This window comes from Crinia signifera, chromosome 6 (assembly GCF_055691185.1).
Source record: "Crinia signifera chromosome 6, ASM5569118v1, whole genome shotgun sequence".
NCBI classification, from domain to species: domain Eukaryota; kingdom Metazoa; phylum Chordata; class Amphibia; order Anura; family Myobatrachidae; genus Crinia; species Crinia signifera.
In genome coordinates, this window is record NC_139222.1 from 36,059,423 (window position 1) to 36,079,985 (window position 20,563).

Sequence of the window (20,563 nt, forward strand, 5' to 3'; positions counted from 1 at the left end):
TCCTTTAGAATTGTTTTTAGGTGCTTTGATGCTATTTGTTAGGTCTGCAATATATTATACTATATGGGCCTGATTCTGACATGTTTGCTAGCTGCAGAGTAGTGAACAGGTAAACGCCGCCCCCCCTGTCGCCCAAATACCCTCACTATCATGCAATAGGGATGTTCATCAGTGCAGTCGCCATTGATGTTGCCATCAATGGAAATAATGCAACCAGCCATAGATAGTAACAAACTATGTGATGGATGACCATCAATAGTTTTACCTATCGATGGTCATCCATTTTCTTTGACTGACTGGCCCATGGACCAACCAGAACGTGGGAACGGGGGGTTCAGGGTTGTCAGGGAGTGGAGCTATGCTCCGTGTCCAGGCACCTTGGGGGAAAAAAACACAAACAAAACATCGGTTTTGCAGTGCCATCGATGGAGGGAACCATCTGGTTCTCCCCTATCGATCTCAAAAGTATATGACATCGGCCAATGAACCATCGAGGATTTGTGAATCAGCCCCTATGTTTCCAATGCACTTGCAGCTATATAGAATGAGATATATATACAGGGTTATTATAATGCATACATAAAGTCAATATATACCACAGAGCCAGCCGTTGCCCTTGTGTAATATGTGTGATGGATAATCAGCATTTGCGCCACTGCCAGTGCGATATCCAGGCCATATCTATACTATGGTCTCATACATGTAAAACCACAACTTCCTAAAATCATTGTATAATAAGCAGACTGCAGGTCACTGGAAGCTGCAGATACCTGAGGGACGTCCAGGACTGTGACCGCACAAAGGGCTCAATCCTCCGAAAAGGTAAATTCTCCAAAGTCACCGCTCAGACTAAAACCCAAACAGAAGAGTTTGAAATGACTTGTATGTATTTTCCCCAGCAGACATGTTCCGTCTTGTGTTGCTGCTCCTGGTGGGAACCATCTACGCTCAGAAACCCGGTGAGCTGACAATCTATACAGTCTTCCTGTATTAGAGGCTGTTTCATGTACTGAGATTATTTAGGGGAGATCGATGAAGCCTTGGGGAGAGACAAACTGGAGAAGTTGCCCCTGGCAACTAATCAGCTTCCATTATGGACGTTACTCTGATTGACTGGCAAGGCTGCAAAATTGGCAGCCTTGCGAGTCAATCGGGCGCCGCCACCCGCAGTGCCAGCCACACAACCCCCCCCCCCCATGCGCGTGAATGTTCGCCGTGGGTGCACGTACCCTGCACCTGCACATCTTTTCCACTTTATCTCTCTCCAAGACTGGATACATCTACCCCTTTGTGTTTTACAAATGTTTTAGGTATGGATATTTATCCTTAACAAATGATATGGGTTACAACAATCAGTGGCGGCTTTTACCTATGGGCTGCAGGACTGCAGCCCCCTATGTACAGTCTGACAATGTAGTGAAGCCAGTTGCAGTAGGAGAGACTGCACTGGCTTCACTGTGACTTCCTATTGGAGGTCTGACCTGCCAGTCACCCAAGGCAGTCCCATTGGGAGGTGTTTCCTTCTACCGGGCTGCCTTGTTGGTTACTACTGGGCAGCCCATGTATGCGCGGTACTGAGGCCGATGCTGCACATGCGCCGGTCCCAGTGCCTGTCACCTGCACTGTACAGGCACCACAGCCAATGAGTTGGCTTCCATGGGCCGAAGCAGCCAATAACAAAGACAGTAATGAAAGTTAGATGAGGGTGTTAGATTGATGGGAATGTGATCGATAATCACAAGGTTGACACGAGTTTTTCATGTTTTTTTTTTGCTTTAGACCTCGACTTGGTTCATACTTTACCATCCAAACGGGTATAGCGTTAGATTATAATAGTGCACCATAAAACATTGAACGTTCCCCTGCTTTCGCCCCCTACCCACCGTTCCTTGAGCATATTCGAGCATGCGCCAACCCCGAATAATTGAATTTTATTTTTATTTACCTTTTATTAAATGTACTGTTACTTGTAGGAGTAAGCTTGAATCACAAGGGATAAACAAATGCACCGTCTTTTCTCAGTTATGTTTCTTATTTAAGTTAATAGTGGAAGATAGTTTTCTAGTTGATGATTTTGAAGGAAGAAATACATTTGTTTCCACCGGTTCTTTATATTTTTGTTTTTAGATGAATATTTTCAGGGTGACTCGGATGAAGCAGCTGTTCAGGGTGACTCGGAAGAAACCGCTGTTCAGGGTGACTCTGATGAACCCGCTTGCCCAGACAGTCAGGAGGATGGAGGCGATATGCCAGATGACCTGAATAAATGCCACAGTGTCACAGTGGAGGTTAAAGGCGGAATGTGTCCCGACAAGGGGACCTGCTCCTATCGTGTCTTTACATGTTTGAGTAATTTCTGGAGCGCTCAGGTTTGTGGAACCAATGACCGTATTGCAATGGATGGCAGCGAGTTTTTCAAAAGCCGTAGAAGATTTTTATTTGGCATTGTTAAATGATTGAATATTTTAGTAGGGAATACATTTTTTTTATTAATATTGATATTTTATGAGGTAAAAGTTACAAAAAAGCAACCCATATATAGGTGATAATGCAAGGAACAGTCATGTCGTTCACTCGGAGATCAGTAATTATAAATGTTAGACCCTGAGGGGTCACTTTTTGTTTCAGAAATGGACAACTCTTATTACTATTAGGGATGGCCATCGCTGCCTTTGCCATCGATGGTTGTCATCGATGGCAAAAGTGCAACTGACCATCAATAGTGTATAACTATTCAATGGATGACCATCGATGATTTTGTATATCGATGTTCATCCATTCGTTTAAGCTTTACATCGATGGTGGGAAACCATCTGGTTCTCCCCCATCGATGGCAAAACTATTCGACATCAGCCATAAACCATCGATGATTTCTAATCATCGATGGTCGATGGCCATCCCTAATTACTATTGAGGCTGGATCAGCTGTGTAATTCTTACTTGATTATCATCACCAGTTAGAATAAGTAAGTGCTATGGGATCCTTTCCATAATGCTGTCACCGCTGCTTTACAATTCATTTGAGAGGTTCCGGGGTCTAAGGGGGTTATTGTGGTTGGTTGGCTTGGATGTGAATTTGCATCCTCGTGAGTCAACCAGATCCCGCCTTGCCAATGGTAGTACGTTGGCCCATCATTTGCAAGGGCGATTCCCAGTAACATCCATTTGCAGCCTTGTGGGATCCGCCCACATCATTCGATGGTCAGTGAATGATGGCGAAGGCGCACGCATATAAAAGTGACTCTGACTTATATATGTGTGGACGCTCGGGGACCCGCACCCGTGCCATTGGCCCATTAGCATGAGAACTCCCAGCTTTCTCATATGCTAATGGATCGGCCTGCCGCCCCCCACGCCCCTCCTAATAAACCTATTGACTGTCTACCTAGACACTGTCTATCTAATAATCCCCACCCAATCAAAACGCAACCACATAGTAACACATATCAGTTCCCCTGTCTATGGAAGTTGGAGCACTAAAAATGTATTGTGATTAAATAAATACAGTATATTGATGAGTATGGTATAAGGGGCCCACGCACCTGCGCTGCCGATAATCTGACCCCCCTCCAGCGCCGTTCCACTATTCCACCAACTCATATAGGGGGCCATATGCACTAAGCTTCACAAAGTGATAAAATGGAGAGTGATAAACCACCAGCCAATCAGCTTCTGTCTGACATTTTTTAAACACAGCCTGTAACATGGCAGGTAGGAACTGATTGGCTGGTGGTTTATAACTCTCTATTTTATCACTTTTGAAGCTTAGTGCATCTGACCAGAGCCGGCCTTAGGCATAGGCAGACTAGGCAATTGCCTAGGGCATTTGGAATGCCTAGGGGCATCAGAAGCTTCTGCTGATTAAAATGATATGCATCATGCCTATATTCTGTATGTGAGTGAGGCTGTATCTGCATATGAAATAGTGTATTCATGGAAATCACTGTAACATAGTACTGTAATGTATGCAGGTACAGCCACAGTCGTACACAGAATATAGGCATGCCGCATATCATTTTAATCATCGGATGCTCCTTGGGTGTCCTTGTCACATAACAATGCAAATAAGATGAATTTTCAGCAAAAAAGGCACCCAACGTTAGCAGAACTGGCCAGGAGCTGCATGGCCATTGAGGCAAGATGTATGAGGTAACATCTGTATCCAAGCAGAGGCAGAGGTCACAGTGTTAGCGGCTGTGCGAGTGCTATCTGCGGGTGGGTTGGTTGTGCAATAGTGTTCTGCATATGTGTAAGGGGCATTATGTGTGTCATGTATAAATGCATTAATAATGTGCGACATGTGTAACAGGCATTATGTGTGTCATGTGTATAAGGGCATTAATAATGTGCAACATATGTGTAATGGGCATTATGTGTGTCATGTGTATAAGGGCATTAATAATGTGCAACATTTGTGTAAGGAGCATTATGTGTGTCTTTATGTGTATGAAGGTCATTAATAAAGGTTGGCATATGTGTAAGGGGCATTATGTTTATAAGGACATTAATAATGTGTGTCATGTGTAAGGGCATTAGTGTGTGGTATTATCAGGGGTGCCGAGAGAAAGGGGTAGGGGGTACAAATTACCCAGGCCAAAGTCTGATGGAAGGGCCCAGTGGGGGCCCCGGGCCCCCTCCCCTTAAGTGACAGCAGCAGCTTCCGCTCTTTTCCTCTGCCCAGCACATACTGCTTTGTGCTGGGTTGCATTGTGGCCATGGAGGTGCTTAAAATACAATATTTTCTCAGGATTTTTTTCTAAGGGTATAATGTGAATAATGTGAGAAGTAATGTACATAAGGTAAAGTGGTACTACTGTGTGATGTAACGTGAATAAGGGACACCATCGCATGATATAATGTGAATAAAGTTGCACTACTGTGTGGCATAATTTGAATTGGGGGTACTATTGGGTAGCCATGCCCCTTCCCAGCAAGAACACACCCCTGTTTGGGCTGCGCACCGAATGTGTGCACTGTTTCTATTTAAAATATTGCTGGTAGGAGCACCAGAATTATGATTGCTATGATGAGGGTTGATGGTGCTGGGAAAGGGGTAGCAGGGTCAGAGGCGGAACTAGTGGCGGTGCTAGGGGGCACCAGCCAAAATCTTGCCTAGGGCGTCATTTAGGCTAGGGCCGGCTCTGCATCTGACCTTTAGCATGTAAAAGTCCCAATCCCACGATCCCCACTGGAATGGGGAACCGGGATTTTTAAGCATGTTTACATCTCCAATCCCCAGACACAACAGTCAGAGGATCGGTGTATTGCCCTGATACACTGTAGGTGTATGGGCCACATTACTTATTGTGACTGGGGTTACTAATACCCCTTTCAGGTCGCACCTAATTACCAGGTTTATGCTGGTTTGTTGCCGTTTTGGCCCGGCAATTGGTGCGGTTTGAAAGGGGTTACCTGGTCCAGCAAACCGACAGCAACCCGGCAACCGGTAAAAAAGATGGATTCTCATTGCCGGGTTGCTGAGGAGTGTGAACGGGTTAATTGGGTCGAGGGACCCGGTTCCTGTTCAAGGGATTACTGCAGGTTACTTATTGTGATTGGGGGTTACTTATTGTTACTGCAGGTTACTTATTGTTACTGCAGGTTACTTATTGTTACTGCAGGTTACTTATTGTGGTACTTATGTAGTATCTGGGCGTCCGATTTAGAAATCGGATCGCATCGCATCGCATGCGACCAAATCGTATGCGATGCGATGGTCAAGATTTTTCCATAGGATTCAATGTTAAAATGGTCTGAGTCCATTTTAACATAGAATTCAATGGGAAAAAGGGGTCCTTTTCCTTTCCCCACTATCCAAGTGGGCATGGAGTTGGATATAAACCTGTGGCGAGCGTAGCGAGCCACCGAGCCCGAAGCGTGGCGAGCGCAGCGAGCCCCGCGAGGGGACACAGAATACTTTTTAAGAAATATGCGTCCCCGCGCCACGCTTCGGGCACGGTGGCTCGCTGCGCTCGCCACGCTATATAAAATCAACTCTATGCCCACTTGGATAGTGGGGAAATAAACAGGACCTTCTTAACATTGAATCCTATGCAAAATCGCATTGCATCGCATCGCATCGCATCGCATCGCATCTGATTGTATGCCTTAAGGTAAGGCATATAATCACAAAATCGGCAGCCCAGATACTACATAAGTACCCTTATTGTTACTGCAGGTTACTTATTGTGATTGGGGGTTACTTATTGTTACTGCAGGTTACTTATTGTTACTGCAGGTTACTTATTGTGATTGGGGGTTACTTATTGTTACTGCAGGTTACTTATTGTTACTGCAGGTTACTTATTGTTACTGCTGCTTACTTATTGTCACTGCAGGTTACTTATTGTGATTGGGGGTTACTTATTGTTACTGCATGTTACTTATTGTTACTGCAGGTTACTTATTGTGATTGGGGGTTACTTATTGTTACAGCAGGTTACTTATTGTGATTGGGGGTTACTTATTGTTACTTCAGGTTACTTATTGTTACTGCAGGTTACTTATTGTTACTGCTGCTTACTTATTGTTACTGCAGGTTACTTATTGTGATTGGGGGTTACTTATTGTTACTGCAGGTTACTTATTGTTACTGCAGGTTACTTATTGTGATTGGGGGTTACCTATTGTTACTGTAGGTTACTTATTGTTACTTCAGGTTACTTATTGTTACTGCAGGTTACTTATTGTGATTGGGGGTTACTTATTGTTACAGCAGGTTACTTATTGTGATTGGGGGTTACTTATTGTTACTTCAGGTTACTTATTGTTACTGCAGGTTACTTATTGTTACTGCTGCTTACTTATTGTTACTGCAGGTTACTTATTGTGATTGGGGGTTACTTATTGTTACTGCAGGTTACTTATTGTGATTGGGGGTTACTTATTGTTACTTCAGGTTACTTATTGTTACTGCAGGTTACTTATTGTTACTGCTGCTTACTTATTGTTACTGCAGGTTACTTATTGTGATTGGGGGTTACTTATTGTTACAGCAGGTTACTTATTGTGATTGGGGGGTTACTTATTGTTACAGCAGGTTACTTATTGTGATTGGGGGTTACTTATTGTTACTTCAGGTTACTTATTGTTACTGCAGGTTACTTATTGTTACTGCAGGTTACTTATTGTGATTAGGGGTTACTTATTGTTACTGCAGGTTACTTATTGTTACTGCTGCTTACTTATTATTACTGCAGGTTACTTATTGTGATTGGGGGTTACTTATTGTTACTGCAGGTTACTTATTGTTACTGCAGGTTACTTATTGTGATTGGGGGTTACTTATTGTTACTTCAGGTTACTTATTGTTACTGCAGGTTACTTATTGTTACTGCTGCTTACTTATTGTTACTGCAGGTTACTTATTGTGATTGGGGGTTACTTATTGTTACTTCAGGTTACTTATTGTTACTGCAGGTTACTTATTGTTACTGGGGGTTACTCATTGTTACTGCAGGTTACTTACTGTGACTGGGGGTTACCTACTGTTACTGCAGGTTACTTATTGTTACTGCAGGTTACTTATTGTTACTGGGGGTTACTCATTGTTACTGCAGGTTACTTACTGTGACTGGGGGTTACCTACTGTTACTGCAGGTTACTTATTGTTACAGCAGGTTACCTATTGTGATTGGGGGTTACTTACTGTTACTACAGGTTACTTATTGTGATTGGGGGTTACTTATTGTTACTGCTGGTTACTTATTGTAATTGGGGGTTACTTATTGTTAATGCAGATTACTTATTGTTAATGCAGGTTACTTATTGTTACTGCAGGTTACTTATTGTGCTCAGAGTAAATATTATGTTAATGCTGTAGATTAAAGATGTTCTGAAATATTAACGACCCTTTCCCATTACCCCTACAGCGTGTCTGCAAATGTCGGCGAGGGAATCTAAGTTCTCTACACAACGCACAGGCTAATAACCAGGTGCGGTGTCTGGCAAAGAGAAGCTGTGTTAATCAGAATTTTGCATGGATCGGCGTGTATAGAGCCAACAACGTAAGTAGCGCAGGAATGTAAATAATACCTTAGGCGTAATCACAAGTTGGTTGTCCATAGAGCCGCACACCCAACATATTGTATTTAGGAACTTAATACTTACTACTATAGCAAGGATTGTAGCTTCAATCATTTTCTCCAGTGGTATATACAGTACAGTAGTAAATGTATATTGTAAGGTACACCCACCAGGAACAGCCAGGAGGCTCCCTGAGATCTATGGGTCACTTAAAGGCACCCTCTTCCGGCTTTTGTTAAGCTGGGCACACACTGAACAATATATCTGCTGTAGAGGTGGACTGGCCATATGGACCACAGAGAAAATTCCTGGTGGCCGTCGTATATCATAGGCCTGCTTTGTTTGCTGTTATGTGGCTCATTACACTGCACTGCACTGTCCCCATTCATTCTGTTATCCCATCTCTGCAGTACAGTCACTCTGGCCTCCAGTGATGCTGCAATGACTACACGGCATGTTATACCTCTGGTGCTGCCCATGTCAGGCCTTTTTTACAAAAAAGTTCCCAATCCTCCCCCGATCGTCCGTTCAATCAAACGACTGATACAGTATATTTTGCAAGCCCCATCGGTGTATCTACCCATGATACAGTATGTCTGTGAACAACATCTGTGACATCAGACCTCAGATGGCGCGCAGGCTCATGCGTCCCCTTTAAATAGAGCCCCCCACCGGTCCCCTGAAGTGGAGACGGGCAGTGTTCTCGTGCGTCTCAGTCAGATGGAGCTCCACCTGTACTTGCTGCAGGGGTCTGATGTCACAGCTTGCTGGTCAAATTCGACACCTGTCCAGCTGGGCATCCTGACTGTCACGCAAGCAGCTGACCAGTAAGTGTGTACTTACCTGGATCATCCACTCGGTCAACTAAACAGCATGCAGGTCAAGTGTGTACCTGCAGTAAGACTGTATCATTGCCAAACCCACTGACGTTTGCAGATGCACCATGATATTAGTTGTGACTCCATCAAGTGTCACGCAGCAGGGCCGAAACTAGGGTCTCTGGTGCCCGGGGCAAGACATTCATTTAGTGCCCCCCCCCCCAAAAAATAAATAAATAATTATATATATATATATATATATGTGCTTACAGACAACAGAAGGGTGATATTAAACCAACAAACAAGACAATATATCATATATTATTATATATACACTGTATTCTGAAATGAAATATATATTTATAAATTATCCCTCAACTGGTCCACTTGCATCAAGATACATATATACTAGAAACTATATGAACCGTAAAACAGGGATAGGGCATGTTTTTTTTTGGGGGGGGGGGAGAAGTGGTGTGGTCACATAGTAGTATCAATTCACATTATAGCACACACCGTAATGCCCAGTACACATTACAGCACACACCGTTATGCCCAGTACACATTCCAGCACACACCGTAATGCCCAGAGCACATTACACCACAAACCGTAATGCCCAGTACACATTATAGCACACACCGTTATGCCCCCCCCAGTACACATTATAAGCAATGGTTAATTGCTGCTGCCACTGGATAGAACACTGTCCCTGAATGATACACAATATGCCACAAACATACATCCCAACTCTGGAGGCAGAGGAGAGGAGACATCTGCGCTCAAAAATTAGAGGGTTCACCTACTACCGTTGAACTCCTGCGAGGCTACATCCCCCATTTTTTCCACTATGAGGGCATGGTCAGCTCTCTAAGAGCTGTAGCCACATGGGGTGCCCCCAATAGTGCAGTTACAGATACACATGACCCCAAAATTGCAGTTCGTGATGCCCATTATACCTATGCCGCATACTGTGATGCCCATTATAAATATGATACGCACCGTGATGCTCCATTATACATATGCCCCACACCTGGATGCTCATTATACATATGCCACACATATGATGTCCATTATACATATGCCCCACAACATGATGCTCCATTATACATATGCCACACACCGTGATGCCCATTATACATATGACGCACACTGTGATGCCCATTATACATATGATGCACACTGTGATGCCCATTATACATATGACGCACACTGTGATGCCCATTATACATATGACACACACCATGATGCTCCATTAAACTTATGCCACACACATGATGCCCATTATACATATGACACACACCATGATGCTCCATTAAACATATGTCACACACATGATGCCTATTATACATATGCCCCACAATGGGCACATTGACAAACACATGGCATGGGCACACACATATATTATAGACCAGGGGTGTGCATTCCCTCTCCCTCCCAAAGAAGAATACCTCTTTGCTGAGCTGCCGTGCCTGCCTTGTGAGTCCTAACAAGTAGCTGGACTGGGGAGCACAGGAGCAGTCAGAGGGCAAAAGAGCACTGCTTACAGTATATGATATATCTGGCACACTAAAGTTGGAGACTGTGCCTGGCTTGTACCTGTAGAGTAGACATTGCTGCTTCCTTCCCCTGCCTCCTCTGGCACGTTCATCCCAGGCCACGCCCCCGCCCGCCGTCCCATTGGACAGCCCGCTCGCATTCCCTCCCTCCCATTGGACAATGTTTTTTTTTTTAAGACACTGACAGACACAGTGTCATGGCCGCGCCCGCGCTGACTCGCCTGTGATCAGCGAGCGCACGGGCAGCGGCAGACGGCGGCCCTGTCACAAGTTCAACACGCAGGCAGTGTAGTGAGTGCGCCGGCCACCGGGTGGGTGCCGGCTCTCGGCGCACACGCAGCCCGCCCCCCCCCCTCCAGCGCCCGGTGCGCGTGACCCCCCAGCCCCCCCCTAGTTACGGCCCTGCACGCAGGAATCCTGTATATTTTACTTTTAGGAGGAATATTGCTGGGAGTCTCATAACTTTTTTTATTTTGACTTTCCTCCGTCCTTTAGTGTGTGAGAAACGTGGATGGGAGCCGGGTGGACTACACCAACTGGTCTTGTGGACAAAAACAATCTTGGGGAAATCAGTGCGTCGCCATGAATTTGTCAAGTAAGTGAAGGGGAAGAATATGGGCAAACATCGGTATACATAAGAATACAGAATAAGAAATGACTATAATAAAACATAGGGCCTGATTGCAGGGCAAATTTGTTCTCAACGTGGGCACATCCTTGCTGGTGGGGCAGATTTAAAATGTGCAGAGAGTTTTCTTTGGGTGGGGTGGGTTCAAACTGAAATCTAAATGGCAGGGTAAAAATAAAGCAGTCAGTATTTACCCTGCACAGAAACAAAACAACTTACCCAAATCTAACTTTCTCTGCGCCTGTTACATCTGCCCCACCTGCAGTGCAGCATGTTTTTGTCCATTTTGAGAACAAATTTGTCCTGCGATCAGGTCTGAATTAGGACCATTGCCGGCAAGTGACAGTTGCGTGTTTCCAAATGTTTTATAATAGTATACTACAAGCCTGGCCGGCCCACGGCACACCAGTTGTTGGGAAACTACAAGTCCCAGTATGCCCTGCCACAATTTTGCTATAAAGCAATGCTACACCTGTGGCAGGGCATGCTGGGACTTGTAGTTTCCCATCTGCTAGAAAGCCTTAGGTTTACCGTTTATGGTTTTGGCATTTTTTTAATTTCCTTTTTATTCTGACATTTTTTATCCAGATGGCTGACAGACAGTGTCTATTTAAACAAATCAAAATGCCAACGGCACAATGTCAACATTGGCAAAAGGTCGACACATAAAAAGGTTGACTTGCGTTTTTCACAATTTTCTACATTTTTGGATACTTAACTGTTAATGTGCACTCCAGTTGGGAACGGTAAAGTGACTTGTAGGATGGTGAGTGAAACGTGCCATGCAATGGAACGTGCTACGCTAATTAACGGTCCACACTCTCAGGTGTCGACAGTGACACCAAAAAAAAAGTGAAAAACTCACGTCAACCTTTTTCATGTTGACTTTTTCCATGGCAACCTTTTGTCAATGCAGCACCTTGTGCGTGTCAATCCTTTGACAACTACAGTGAATCCTTTATGAAATAGACAGACTGTCTTTAAGATGACTTGGGAAACTAGTTTCGGCGATACAATTTGTTGCTCTGATTCTAACACCCCTCTCTTGTTTTGTTCTACAGCTGGCAGGTGGGTCACTCTCAACTGCCAAACCCGACTGCCCTTCATTTGCACCTTCTGAGAGACAGCCGTATCCCTGAGGTCATAGACAGATCACATTAGACCAGTTAAAGTGTGTGTGTGTGTTTCCTTTGAAAATATAACATTTGACCCACTGGGAATAAGCTTTTTAGCAGAAAAATGATCAATAAATTGCAATGCAGTATAATCTGTGGTGGCTTGTGTGTTTATTGCGTAGGAAACAGGTTTACATATTGTAAAAGGGTTGCAGTCAAGTCAGGACACAGCAGGTCAGTATACAGCATTTGTACAGGAAGTTAATGCATGCATACATGCAGCAAAATAACTTCACAGCAAACAAACTTCAAATGAAAAACAAAAGAAACTAATTTTTTTAACCCAACGATGTCTCAGTGGCTTCTGGGCACTGACTGGTCCAAGTCCCTGGCACTACTATTCTTGGCCTGTGAACTGGCCTCTACTAGGCATCAGTGCCTGGAACAGCAGACTGAGCAGGGTTTAAATCCCTGCTATTACAACCTGATCACTTCCCAGCTGTGGCTGTGAAGGTGAGAAAACCTGGACCGGAGCCGTGTGCTTGAGAGCCCATCCTTCACTCCTTCAAGCACACCTCAGAGACCCATTCCTGCTTTGCACTGAACCAGGCTCTCTTACCTGACTACAAAGCACCATCTCTGAGGCTGGATGGCTTTTCTTTAGCCCTCTACAGTGCAGTTGTGACCAGGGAAATACTGCACTGGTTAAACAAACCCCTGTTTAAACACAATATGTAACCATTTAAATTGTCAACTAAAAAAAATGAAGTTAAAGACAAGTGGAGAATTCCCCGTGTCCCCAATAAATTAATTATGTTAGGGGCCATAACAAACAAGTTCCCATCCCCTACAGTTACAGGAGATACAAACGCGACAAGCAACTCTGCACTGAAGGTGCTTAACTATATCTTGAAACTATCCTGATTTTAGTGGGACAGTCCCACTTTGCCACCCATGGGATGTAGTGTCCCAGGGCTGGTGGGAGGTTTGGGGGACAGCTGTCACAGCCGCTGCTGTTAGTATTGAAGGTTAATAGATGCTGTGTAAATGAGTGTAGCATCCAATTAATGTACGGAACAGGCTCAGGCAGTGTACCGGAGTTCTGGGCTCTCCCCCAGAATGATGTCAAAATGGGGGTCATGTCTAGAGATCGTCACCCTTCACACAGGACGGACGTACAACAAGATGTTTAACACTCGGCATATGGAAAAATACATACAGGTTTTTCTTACTGTACAATCCCAGGTTTATTTTCTTATTTTACTTTCTTAGTTAAGTGCTTTTAATTCCAAATTTTGTTGTGCTGGGTGAGAGAGAAGCACTGTCACGTTGGGGGGACCAGATGGCATAAAAGGGGCACGCAAGGTGGTCTGGATGGCATTTAAGGGTGGTGTAAAATAAAAAAATAAAATAAAAAGATCACAGTAATACTACTGCAATATCTATATAAGAAACATAGAATACATAAGAAAGCATGGACCTTATTCAGGTCCATTCGCACTGCCGAGTGCACTCACACGGGGCCGATGTTTTTGCGTTGCGCATTTCTGAACATGTGCATGCGCTGGGTGTGTGCGTCCATGACGAACGAACTGTTCCTGGGGGAATCCTTGTGAGCGGAGGCCGGGAGGTAGTCCATTAGCCTATGGGAAAGCCCAGCTTTGAGTTCTCATGCTAATGGGCCAATGACGCGGGTGTGAGGGGCGGGCACATGACATCACCGGATGTCAGCTGCCCACCCACTTCCCTCAGAATGTGCGCGCAGATCTAAGGTTGCTCTGTACAACCTTAGATCTGCGTGCATGTTCCACATCATTCGATGGTCGGCGATTTAGGTCTGAATTACCCCTATAATCTAAGGGATCGGGTGAAATCAAAGTGAAATCAGACCTCCTTACTTTAGGTGGTGTCAATTTGGAACATGGCTTGCTGTGAGTGCAGCTGAGTCTCTGAAAAGGGGTGGGCCTTCTGGTGGTTGGATGGAGAACCTTGCTGCACGACTCATCATTTCGGAGGCAGGCCAATCAGGAATGATCACTTATTGTGTATAATAAACTGGCACATATTTTATTTATTGCACTAAAGGTCGCATGTGTTTTATTAACCACTTCGGTGGTATGCCCGGAAATTTTCCAGACTGAACCACTCTGCAGGAGCGGGCTCTCCATTTTCGGGCATACCATCGATTTGGTTATTATGCAAATTTTAGTTTAAAAAAGACCTCTATTGAAACCCTCCCTACCCCTGTCACTCCCCCACCCCCTGGTCAGTCTCAACCCCCCACCCCGGCGATTGGCTCACCCGCTGCTGCACCCGATACCATTCGTAGCAATGAGCAGCAGGCGCCAGCTGCAGGCCCCACTCAGGAAAGTTCAGGGCTGCTCGGAAGCTCTCTGAAGTTCGGCCATCCGAATTCCCACTGAACCGCCCCAAACATCCCTGAGCCTGCCACCCGGTCACTGCTGTGAATGGCGGTGGAGGCAGCGGCAAGAGAACCCCGGTGATCCGGGGTGGGGAGTTGGCACTAGATGGCAGTGAGAACAGAAAGGGAGGTGTAGGCCACAGGGGAGAGGGCTGCCCTGATAGGTTTGTCCTGCCCCAGAAAAACCCACCACTCAAGGGGTAAAACTATACAGATACAGCGTTCCCAGGAGAGGGCCGGTGCTATATAGCATTTGCCCAGACTAATTGCATTTGGTTTACCCTAAACGGGTGGTGATTTAGAGGTATGACATTGTGCCAGTTGATAAATTTGGGGGTGAAGCAAAAGGTCCACCGTCAATAGATCGACCGCTATTGGTCAACAGGTTGATTGGAAAAGGTCGGCAGTTTTTTTGGTGTCTATGTCAACATAGGTCGACATGTACCGCATCCCCTCTGATGGCTCGCAGTACAGCAGTTGTGTAACGGACTGAGGAAAGTACCTACAGCTTTTTAAAAAAATAAATAAAACAGATTGTGTGAAAATGAAGACGACTTTTACTTAGTTCCTAGATTTCATTGTGTTAAGATCTACCAACCGTTTCATACTGTAAATGTTAAGTCCGGTCACTGTTCCAGGAGGTGACACCAAAAGGCCAACTTGTCTCTTCAGTGACAAGGACCAAAGGCCTGATTCAAACCTTTTCAAGGCTGAACCCCAGGGAACACCTGCCCCCCACCGGTGAATAAAGGTGGCACTTCAGGACTTGAGTGCGGGTGAAAAAACTCCTGAAGTGCCACCTTTATTCACCGTCTGCATTATGGGCATCTCCTTTAGATGCTGGTCTCTCCCTGCCGTGGAAGAAGCAGCAGCTCATCATCCTCTGTATTTGCAGTGCATCTGCCGCAGACACTGCAAGGTGCTGCCTCCCCCAAACCGCCGCGCACCTGTCCATCCCGCAATTCTATGTCTTCCCTGCACCAGTGTGTCATACTGAAATAAAAATACATAAAGTTCATAAAAATTACCATCAACATTTGCAGCCTCTTCTAACTTCTTTCAGGAGGCAGTAGGTGGGAGATGCAGCTGGGGGCAGATAACAGGTGAGCGGCAGGCAGTGGGATGGACAGAGGAGGGAGGTGGAGTCCCATGCACAGCCCCGGTTGCGACCAGTCCTCCTCAGCCATGACTCTGTCATTCTGCACCAGCTGCAGATTCACAGCCAGACTGCGGCAGCACAGCGCGGCACTGTAGCGCTGGCGGCTATGACAGCTGATACAGGGGGTTATTTTGTTCACTCTTTCTAACAAAATCCTTCTTGGATGGACAAAACCATGTGCGCTGCAGGTGGGGCAGATGTAACTTGTGAAGAGAGAATTAGATTTGGGTGGGGTTTTACTGCACAGAAACGAAATAACTCTCCCAAATCGAATTCTTTCTGCACATTTGACATCTGCCCCACCTGCAGTGCACATGGTTTTGTCCATCTAAGAAGGATTTTGTCAGAAAGTGTGGACCAAAGTGAGCAGCTGCTAGCTCGAAACGTTACCCGGTCAGTAGTGACTAGCAGGGGCTTCCTTCCAGTGCACACTGGCGTGGGGTCTGCGGCCTCATAGTTGTGCCACTGCCTGCGACCCCGTGGCGCAGGCTCCCCCCAGCGACTGCTAGGCTGCCTACCCATAGTTACGCCACTGCCCCTCGCTATGCATGTCAGGGGATCGTGTATGAGACCACGTCCCCTCGCATGTGGCCGAAGGGGAGATAAATTATTTGCTGGATGCCAACCACCCAATGATTTATCTCCCCTTCTTTAATAAAAGTCAGTCTGCGCTGACTTTTGTTAGCATCGGCGATGGCCGAAGAGGGGGCATGTATGTACTAAGACTTGGGGTAGTATGTACTAAGCATCACATCATACATCGTGCCACTTACACCAAACATACTATGAATATATGTACTTATACACAGTATGCCATCACTATCTCAGCAGAGAGCTGCCCTTAGCAGTGTTGGAACTTCAGGTTTAATACCCAGGAATGCCACTGCACATGCCGGAAGAGAGCCCATCGGCTTCTAATGGGTAACACCACCTGAAAATGGCAGTACCCATCAGAGGCGTAAGTTGATACGAGGAATCAGGAGGTGAAACCGGCACTGGTGCCCCTGCACCCTTCCCCAGGTCAGTTAGACCATGACGTCCGTGACCAGAGCATGGCAGAAAACCCGGGGTCTGGTCATAGAGGAGGATAGATCGGATGTATAGATGAAGATGTTGATGATGGTAATGATTACCATGTATGTGTAACACCCCAATAAGGGTTAATGTTTATACATAAACTAAAATGTTATATGGTTGTGATACAGTAAATGTAGCAGATATCAAAAGTAATATTAGTAGTTAATTAATTATTTAGGAAAAGTATTAATGTGTTAATACCCCTTATTAATAGAATATTGTGGACTGAACACTGTTTACCCCTTTCCTGAACTGACAATGGACTTGTCCTCCTAGCCCATTAGGGTGGACTATACCATATACCCTGCTTTAAAGGGGAGAACTGTGAGGAATATTCCAGAAAGGAAAATATACTCTGACAGTTGGCAGAGCCCCTGCTCATCAGGAAACCCCAGAGCAGGGACTATAGAGATGCTCAGGGGAAAGAGCGTTAGGTGTGTTGTGGATAGGGGATGAGGAAAGCTGAAGTGCAGCAGAAAGGACACTGTGTAGCAGTGGTGGAGAGAAAGTTAAGGCAGCAGAGCTGCGCAGCTGGAAAGTGTGTGATGCGTTGCTGTAATTAGGAGAATACTTACCAAAAGGGCTCCGGTGATTTCCCGAGGTCCCCTTGAGCAGCGGTGACAGAGGCGGTGACTGATCCAAGCTGTGATCGATAAAGAAGAGGGTGTGGTGAGTGATTGTCCAGCCCCAAGGCAGCACAGTACAGCCTCCTGCATATCCCACAGATCAGCCCAGAGATAGTCCAGCCGGAGACAGCCTACAGGATGGCCCACAGATAGCTGTAACGCCCCTGCAATAACCTCATAGCCAGCCTAACACCTCACCCGGCTAATGAAAGCATTGTGTGTAACATTCACCTCATCCAGGCAGCAATAAGCAGTACCTACACTGGCATTTGGGGAGAGACTCTAGTAGTTAATACTGCACACAATACCCAAGTCGTCCTTAGCTACAAGTTAGGAGGAAGGGAGTAGTGGCTGCTGAATCAGCCCCAAAGCTGCATATTACAGAAGTGGACTGACACTTATAGAGACACTTGTGGCAATTATACTGCTAAGGGAAAATTGCTTATATCATTCTACTCAGGATATTCCAAAAATATTGCTAGCTTCTGTCATCTATTATCAGATTATTTGACGTTCAAGTTAAAAGTCAGCAGCATTATTACGCAAGACTTACCTTATGTATTCTCTTGACTTTGGATTACAAATACACAGAGAGTTGACCTTGCAGCGTGGGACCTAAAAAAGAAAGAATATTTGTTATAAATAAGCTCTTAAAGAACAGGTGACTGCAGTCATAACAGGGTTAACCCAAGACTATTGTAGACATAAACAATTATTGCGCAATGATAATCTAGTTCTGGTAAAACGCTATAACCTGTTTTGATAATGTAACGGTTTGTTATACATTGCAGGTGAATGGATAGTTGCTTATTTGTTTGTTGCAGAATAGTACAACTTATGCTCTAAGTAATATTGTTATACATCAATATCTCACCAATGTTACGTGGGAAGAATCTCTGATGTTTGTATTTATATATTGATATTTTGTGCATAATAGTATCCTTGATTTCCATCAGTTCCTTTAAGAAAAACGGAGTTCCAGCTTAATAAAATTACTCTATTATTTTTCCTCGTGAGTTATTGTGGTGAGCTGTTGATAATTGCTGTTGCAAGATAACCTGTAAGGATAAAGATACTTATCTGAGAGAGTATCACATTTGGCGTCCGCGAACAGGATAGGAACAAGATGTTGGATATCCAGACTCCTGTGTTAACTTTGAGACGGAGATTGTTACCCATGTCACCCAGGCAAAGAACAATGGCATCACCAATCACAATGCCTTACTACCCTGGAGCCCCATGGCTGCCAACTTATTCTGGGAAAGCATGTACTCCAGGTAACAGTATATTTAAGGACTTCAAGTCAAAACTGCTGTCACTATTTTGCATAGGTTCCCTTAATGAGCCACAGAAGGTGGAAATATTGATCGGACAGTTAAGAGGCCTAGCCCTTCGGGAAGTAAACTCTTGGTCTACTGAACAGAAGAAGAACGTAGAAGACATATTTAAAAAATTGTCCACTATTTTTGATTTGCAAACTTTATCTAAACTTAAAATTAACTTCTATGGAAGAAAGCAACAGCCCCATGAATCCTTAAGAGAATTTGCTCTCAGTTTGCAGGAATCACTCAAAGAACTACAGAACTTTGACCCCCGTGAAAAACAACAAGAGGATGAAACATTGACCAGTCAATTTATAGAAGGAGCTCTCGGGGATGCAGTGCGTACTACATTATGCATGGTGAGATCACAGAATCCAACTTGCCCTTTCCCTGAATTTAAGGAGACTGTTATCAAAATTCTGGGACTGAATACATCTTCTGAAACTACCTCCTCCTTATCAGTGGAAAATTCTGAGGCCAGAAGTCCCTCTAAAATCAGCTATAATGAAAGAAAAACACCCATGGCACCCAAAGAGGCAGTCATACAGCATGCTCAGTTATCCTCCTGCCCTGACCAAAGTGAAGTATTAAAAAGCAAGATTGAAGAATCTATCCAGGGTTTTACAGAACTGTGCAGGGAGGTGGAAAACCCAACGAAAGAGCAATTGCTTCCTCAAGAACAACAGAAAGGTTATATCGAAAAGAGAGCCAGGAATTCGAGAATAAAACGGACCTACCAGTTTGACGCACAGGGATTGCCAGTATGTCAATGCCGTAGACAAAAGGAACATGTTCAGTTCAACTGCAGGCAACATGAGAATTTAAACTCAAACCCTGAGGCAGAGGATCAGTGCTCAGGAAGCACAGCAAGAATTGATCAACCTGTGGATGACAGACAAGATATAGGTCCAGAAACAGTATTGCAAAACCAGGCTAAAAATGTTGGTGTACCTAATGCAGGCAGTGTTCTGCCAGCCAGCACAAAGAACATTTTGGGTCGAGTATTATGGTTTAATGTCCAACGGGGTTATGGCTTTATAAACTGTATTGACACCAAGGAAGATGTATTTGTGCACTATACTGCCATTAAGAAGAACAACCCCAGGAACTTCTTCTGCAGTTTGGAAGAAGGAGAGTTGGTGGAGTTCAATGTGGTGATTGGAGAGAAGGGCACCAAAGCTACTAATGTAACTGGTCCTAATGGTGTTTCAGTGCAAGGCAGCAAATATGCAGCAGGTCGCAGTCCATATGCCAATGTCCCAGTGCAGAGAAAATCAGTTGGGAGGACAGTTGAACAAAATGTAGAGCAACAGAGTGAAGTGGTGCAGCAGAACCTACAGGATACTAACAAACCACAATCTCTTCCAGAGCCAGAATACCAGATTAAACCTAGAATGGATGACACACATGCCGGTAAAGTTCACTACAACCAGCCAGATTTTAAAACTGTTGAATATAAGGAAGACATTGAAAGAGTTGCCCACTCAACCACAGCAGAGAGGTTGGGTTCCCATGAACTTAATTGCCTTGGTTCTTTTATGCTAAAGTCTGAATCTATTTTATGTGAAGAACCATATATTTCAGTTAAAGAGCCCTTAACTTCTGTTCCATCAGAGTACAAACTTTTAAATAGTAAATATATTGAGATAAGTTCCAGTGAAACAGCATTAATTATGCACCAGATTTTGAGAAAATTTGGAATGAGAAACAGAAGTGCCCCATTTATACAGTATAGGCATTAGATTGAACATAAAAGTCAGAATAAGTTCTGCTTTTGTCAATATTAATTGTAAAAAGTGTGGGGGGTTTTTTGA

General features: G+C 44.6%; 1 protein-coding gene across 1 annotated transcript; it reads left to right on the plus strand.

Annotated features, from left to right (window-relative positions):
• Positions 1 to 743: 743 nt before the first annotated feature.
• LOC146006910 (bone marrow proteoglycan-like) lies at positions 744 to 12,295 on the plus strand. The gene is made up of 6 exons (XM_083145347.1): positions 744 to 822; positions 903 to 959; positions 2,128 to 2,369; positions 7,872 to 8,006; positions 10,896 to 10,995; positions 12,090 to 12,295. Exons 2-6 carry the CDS (start codon positions 905 to 907, stop codon positions 12,146 to 12,148), a joined length of 591 nt encoding a protein of 196 aa, XP_083001473.1. The 5' UTR covers positions 744 to 822; positions 903 to 904; the 3' UTR covers positions 12,149 to 12,295.
• Positions 12,296 to 20,563: the final 8,268 nt, after the last annotated feature.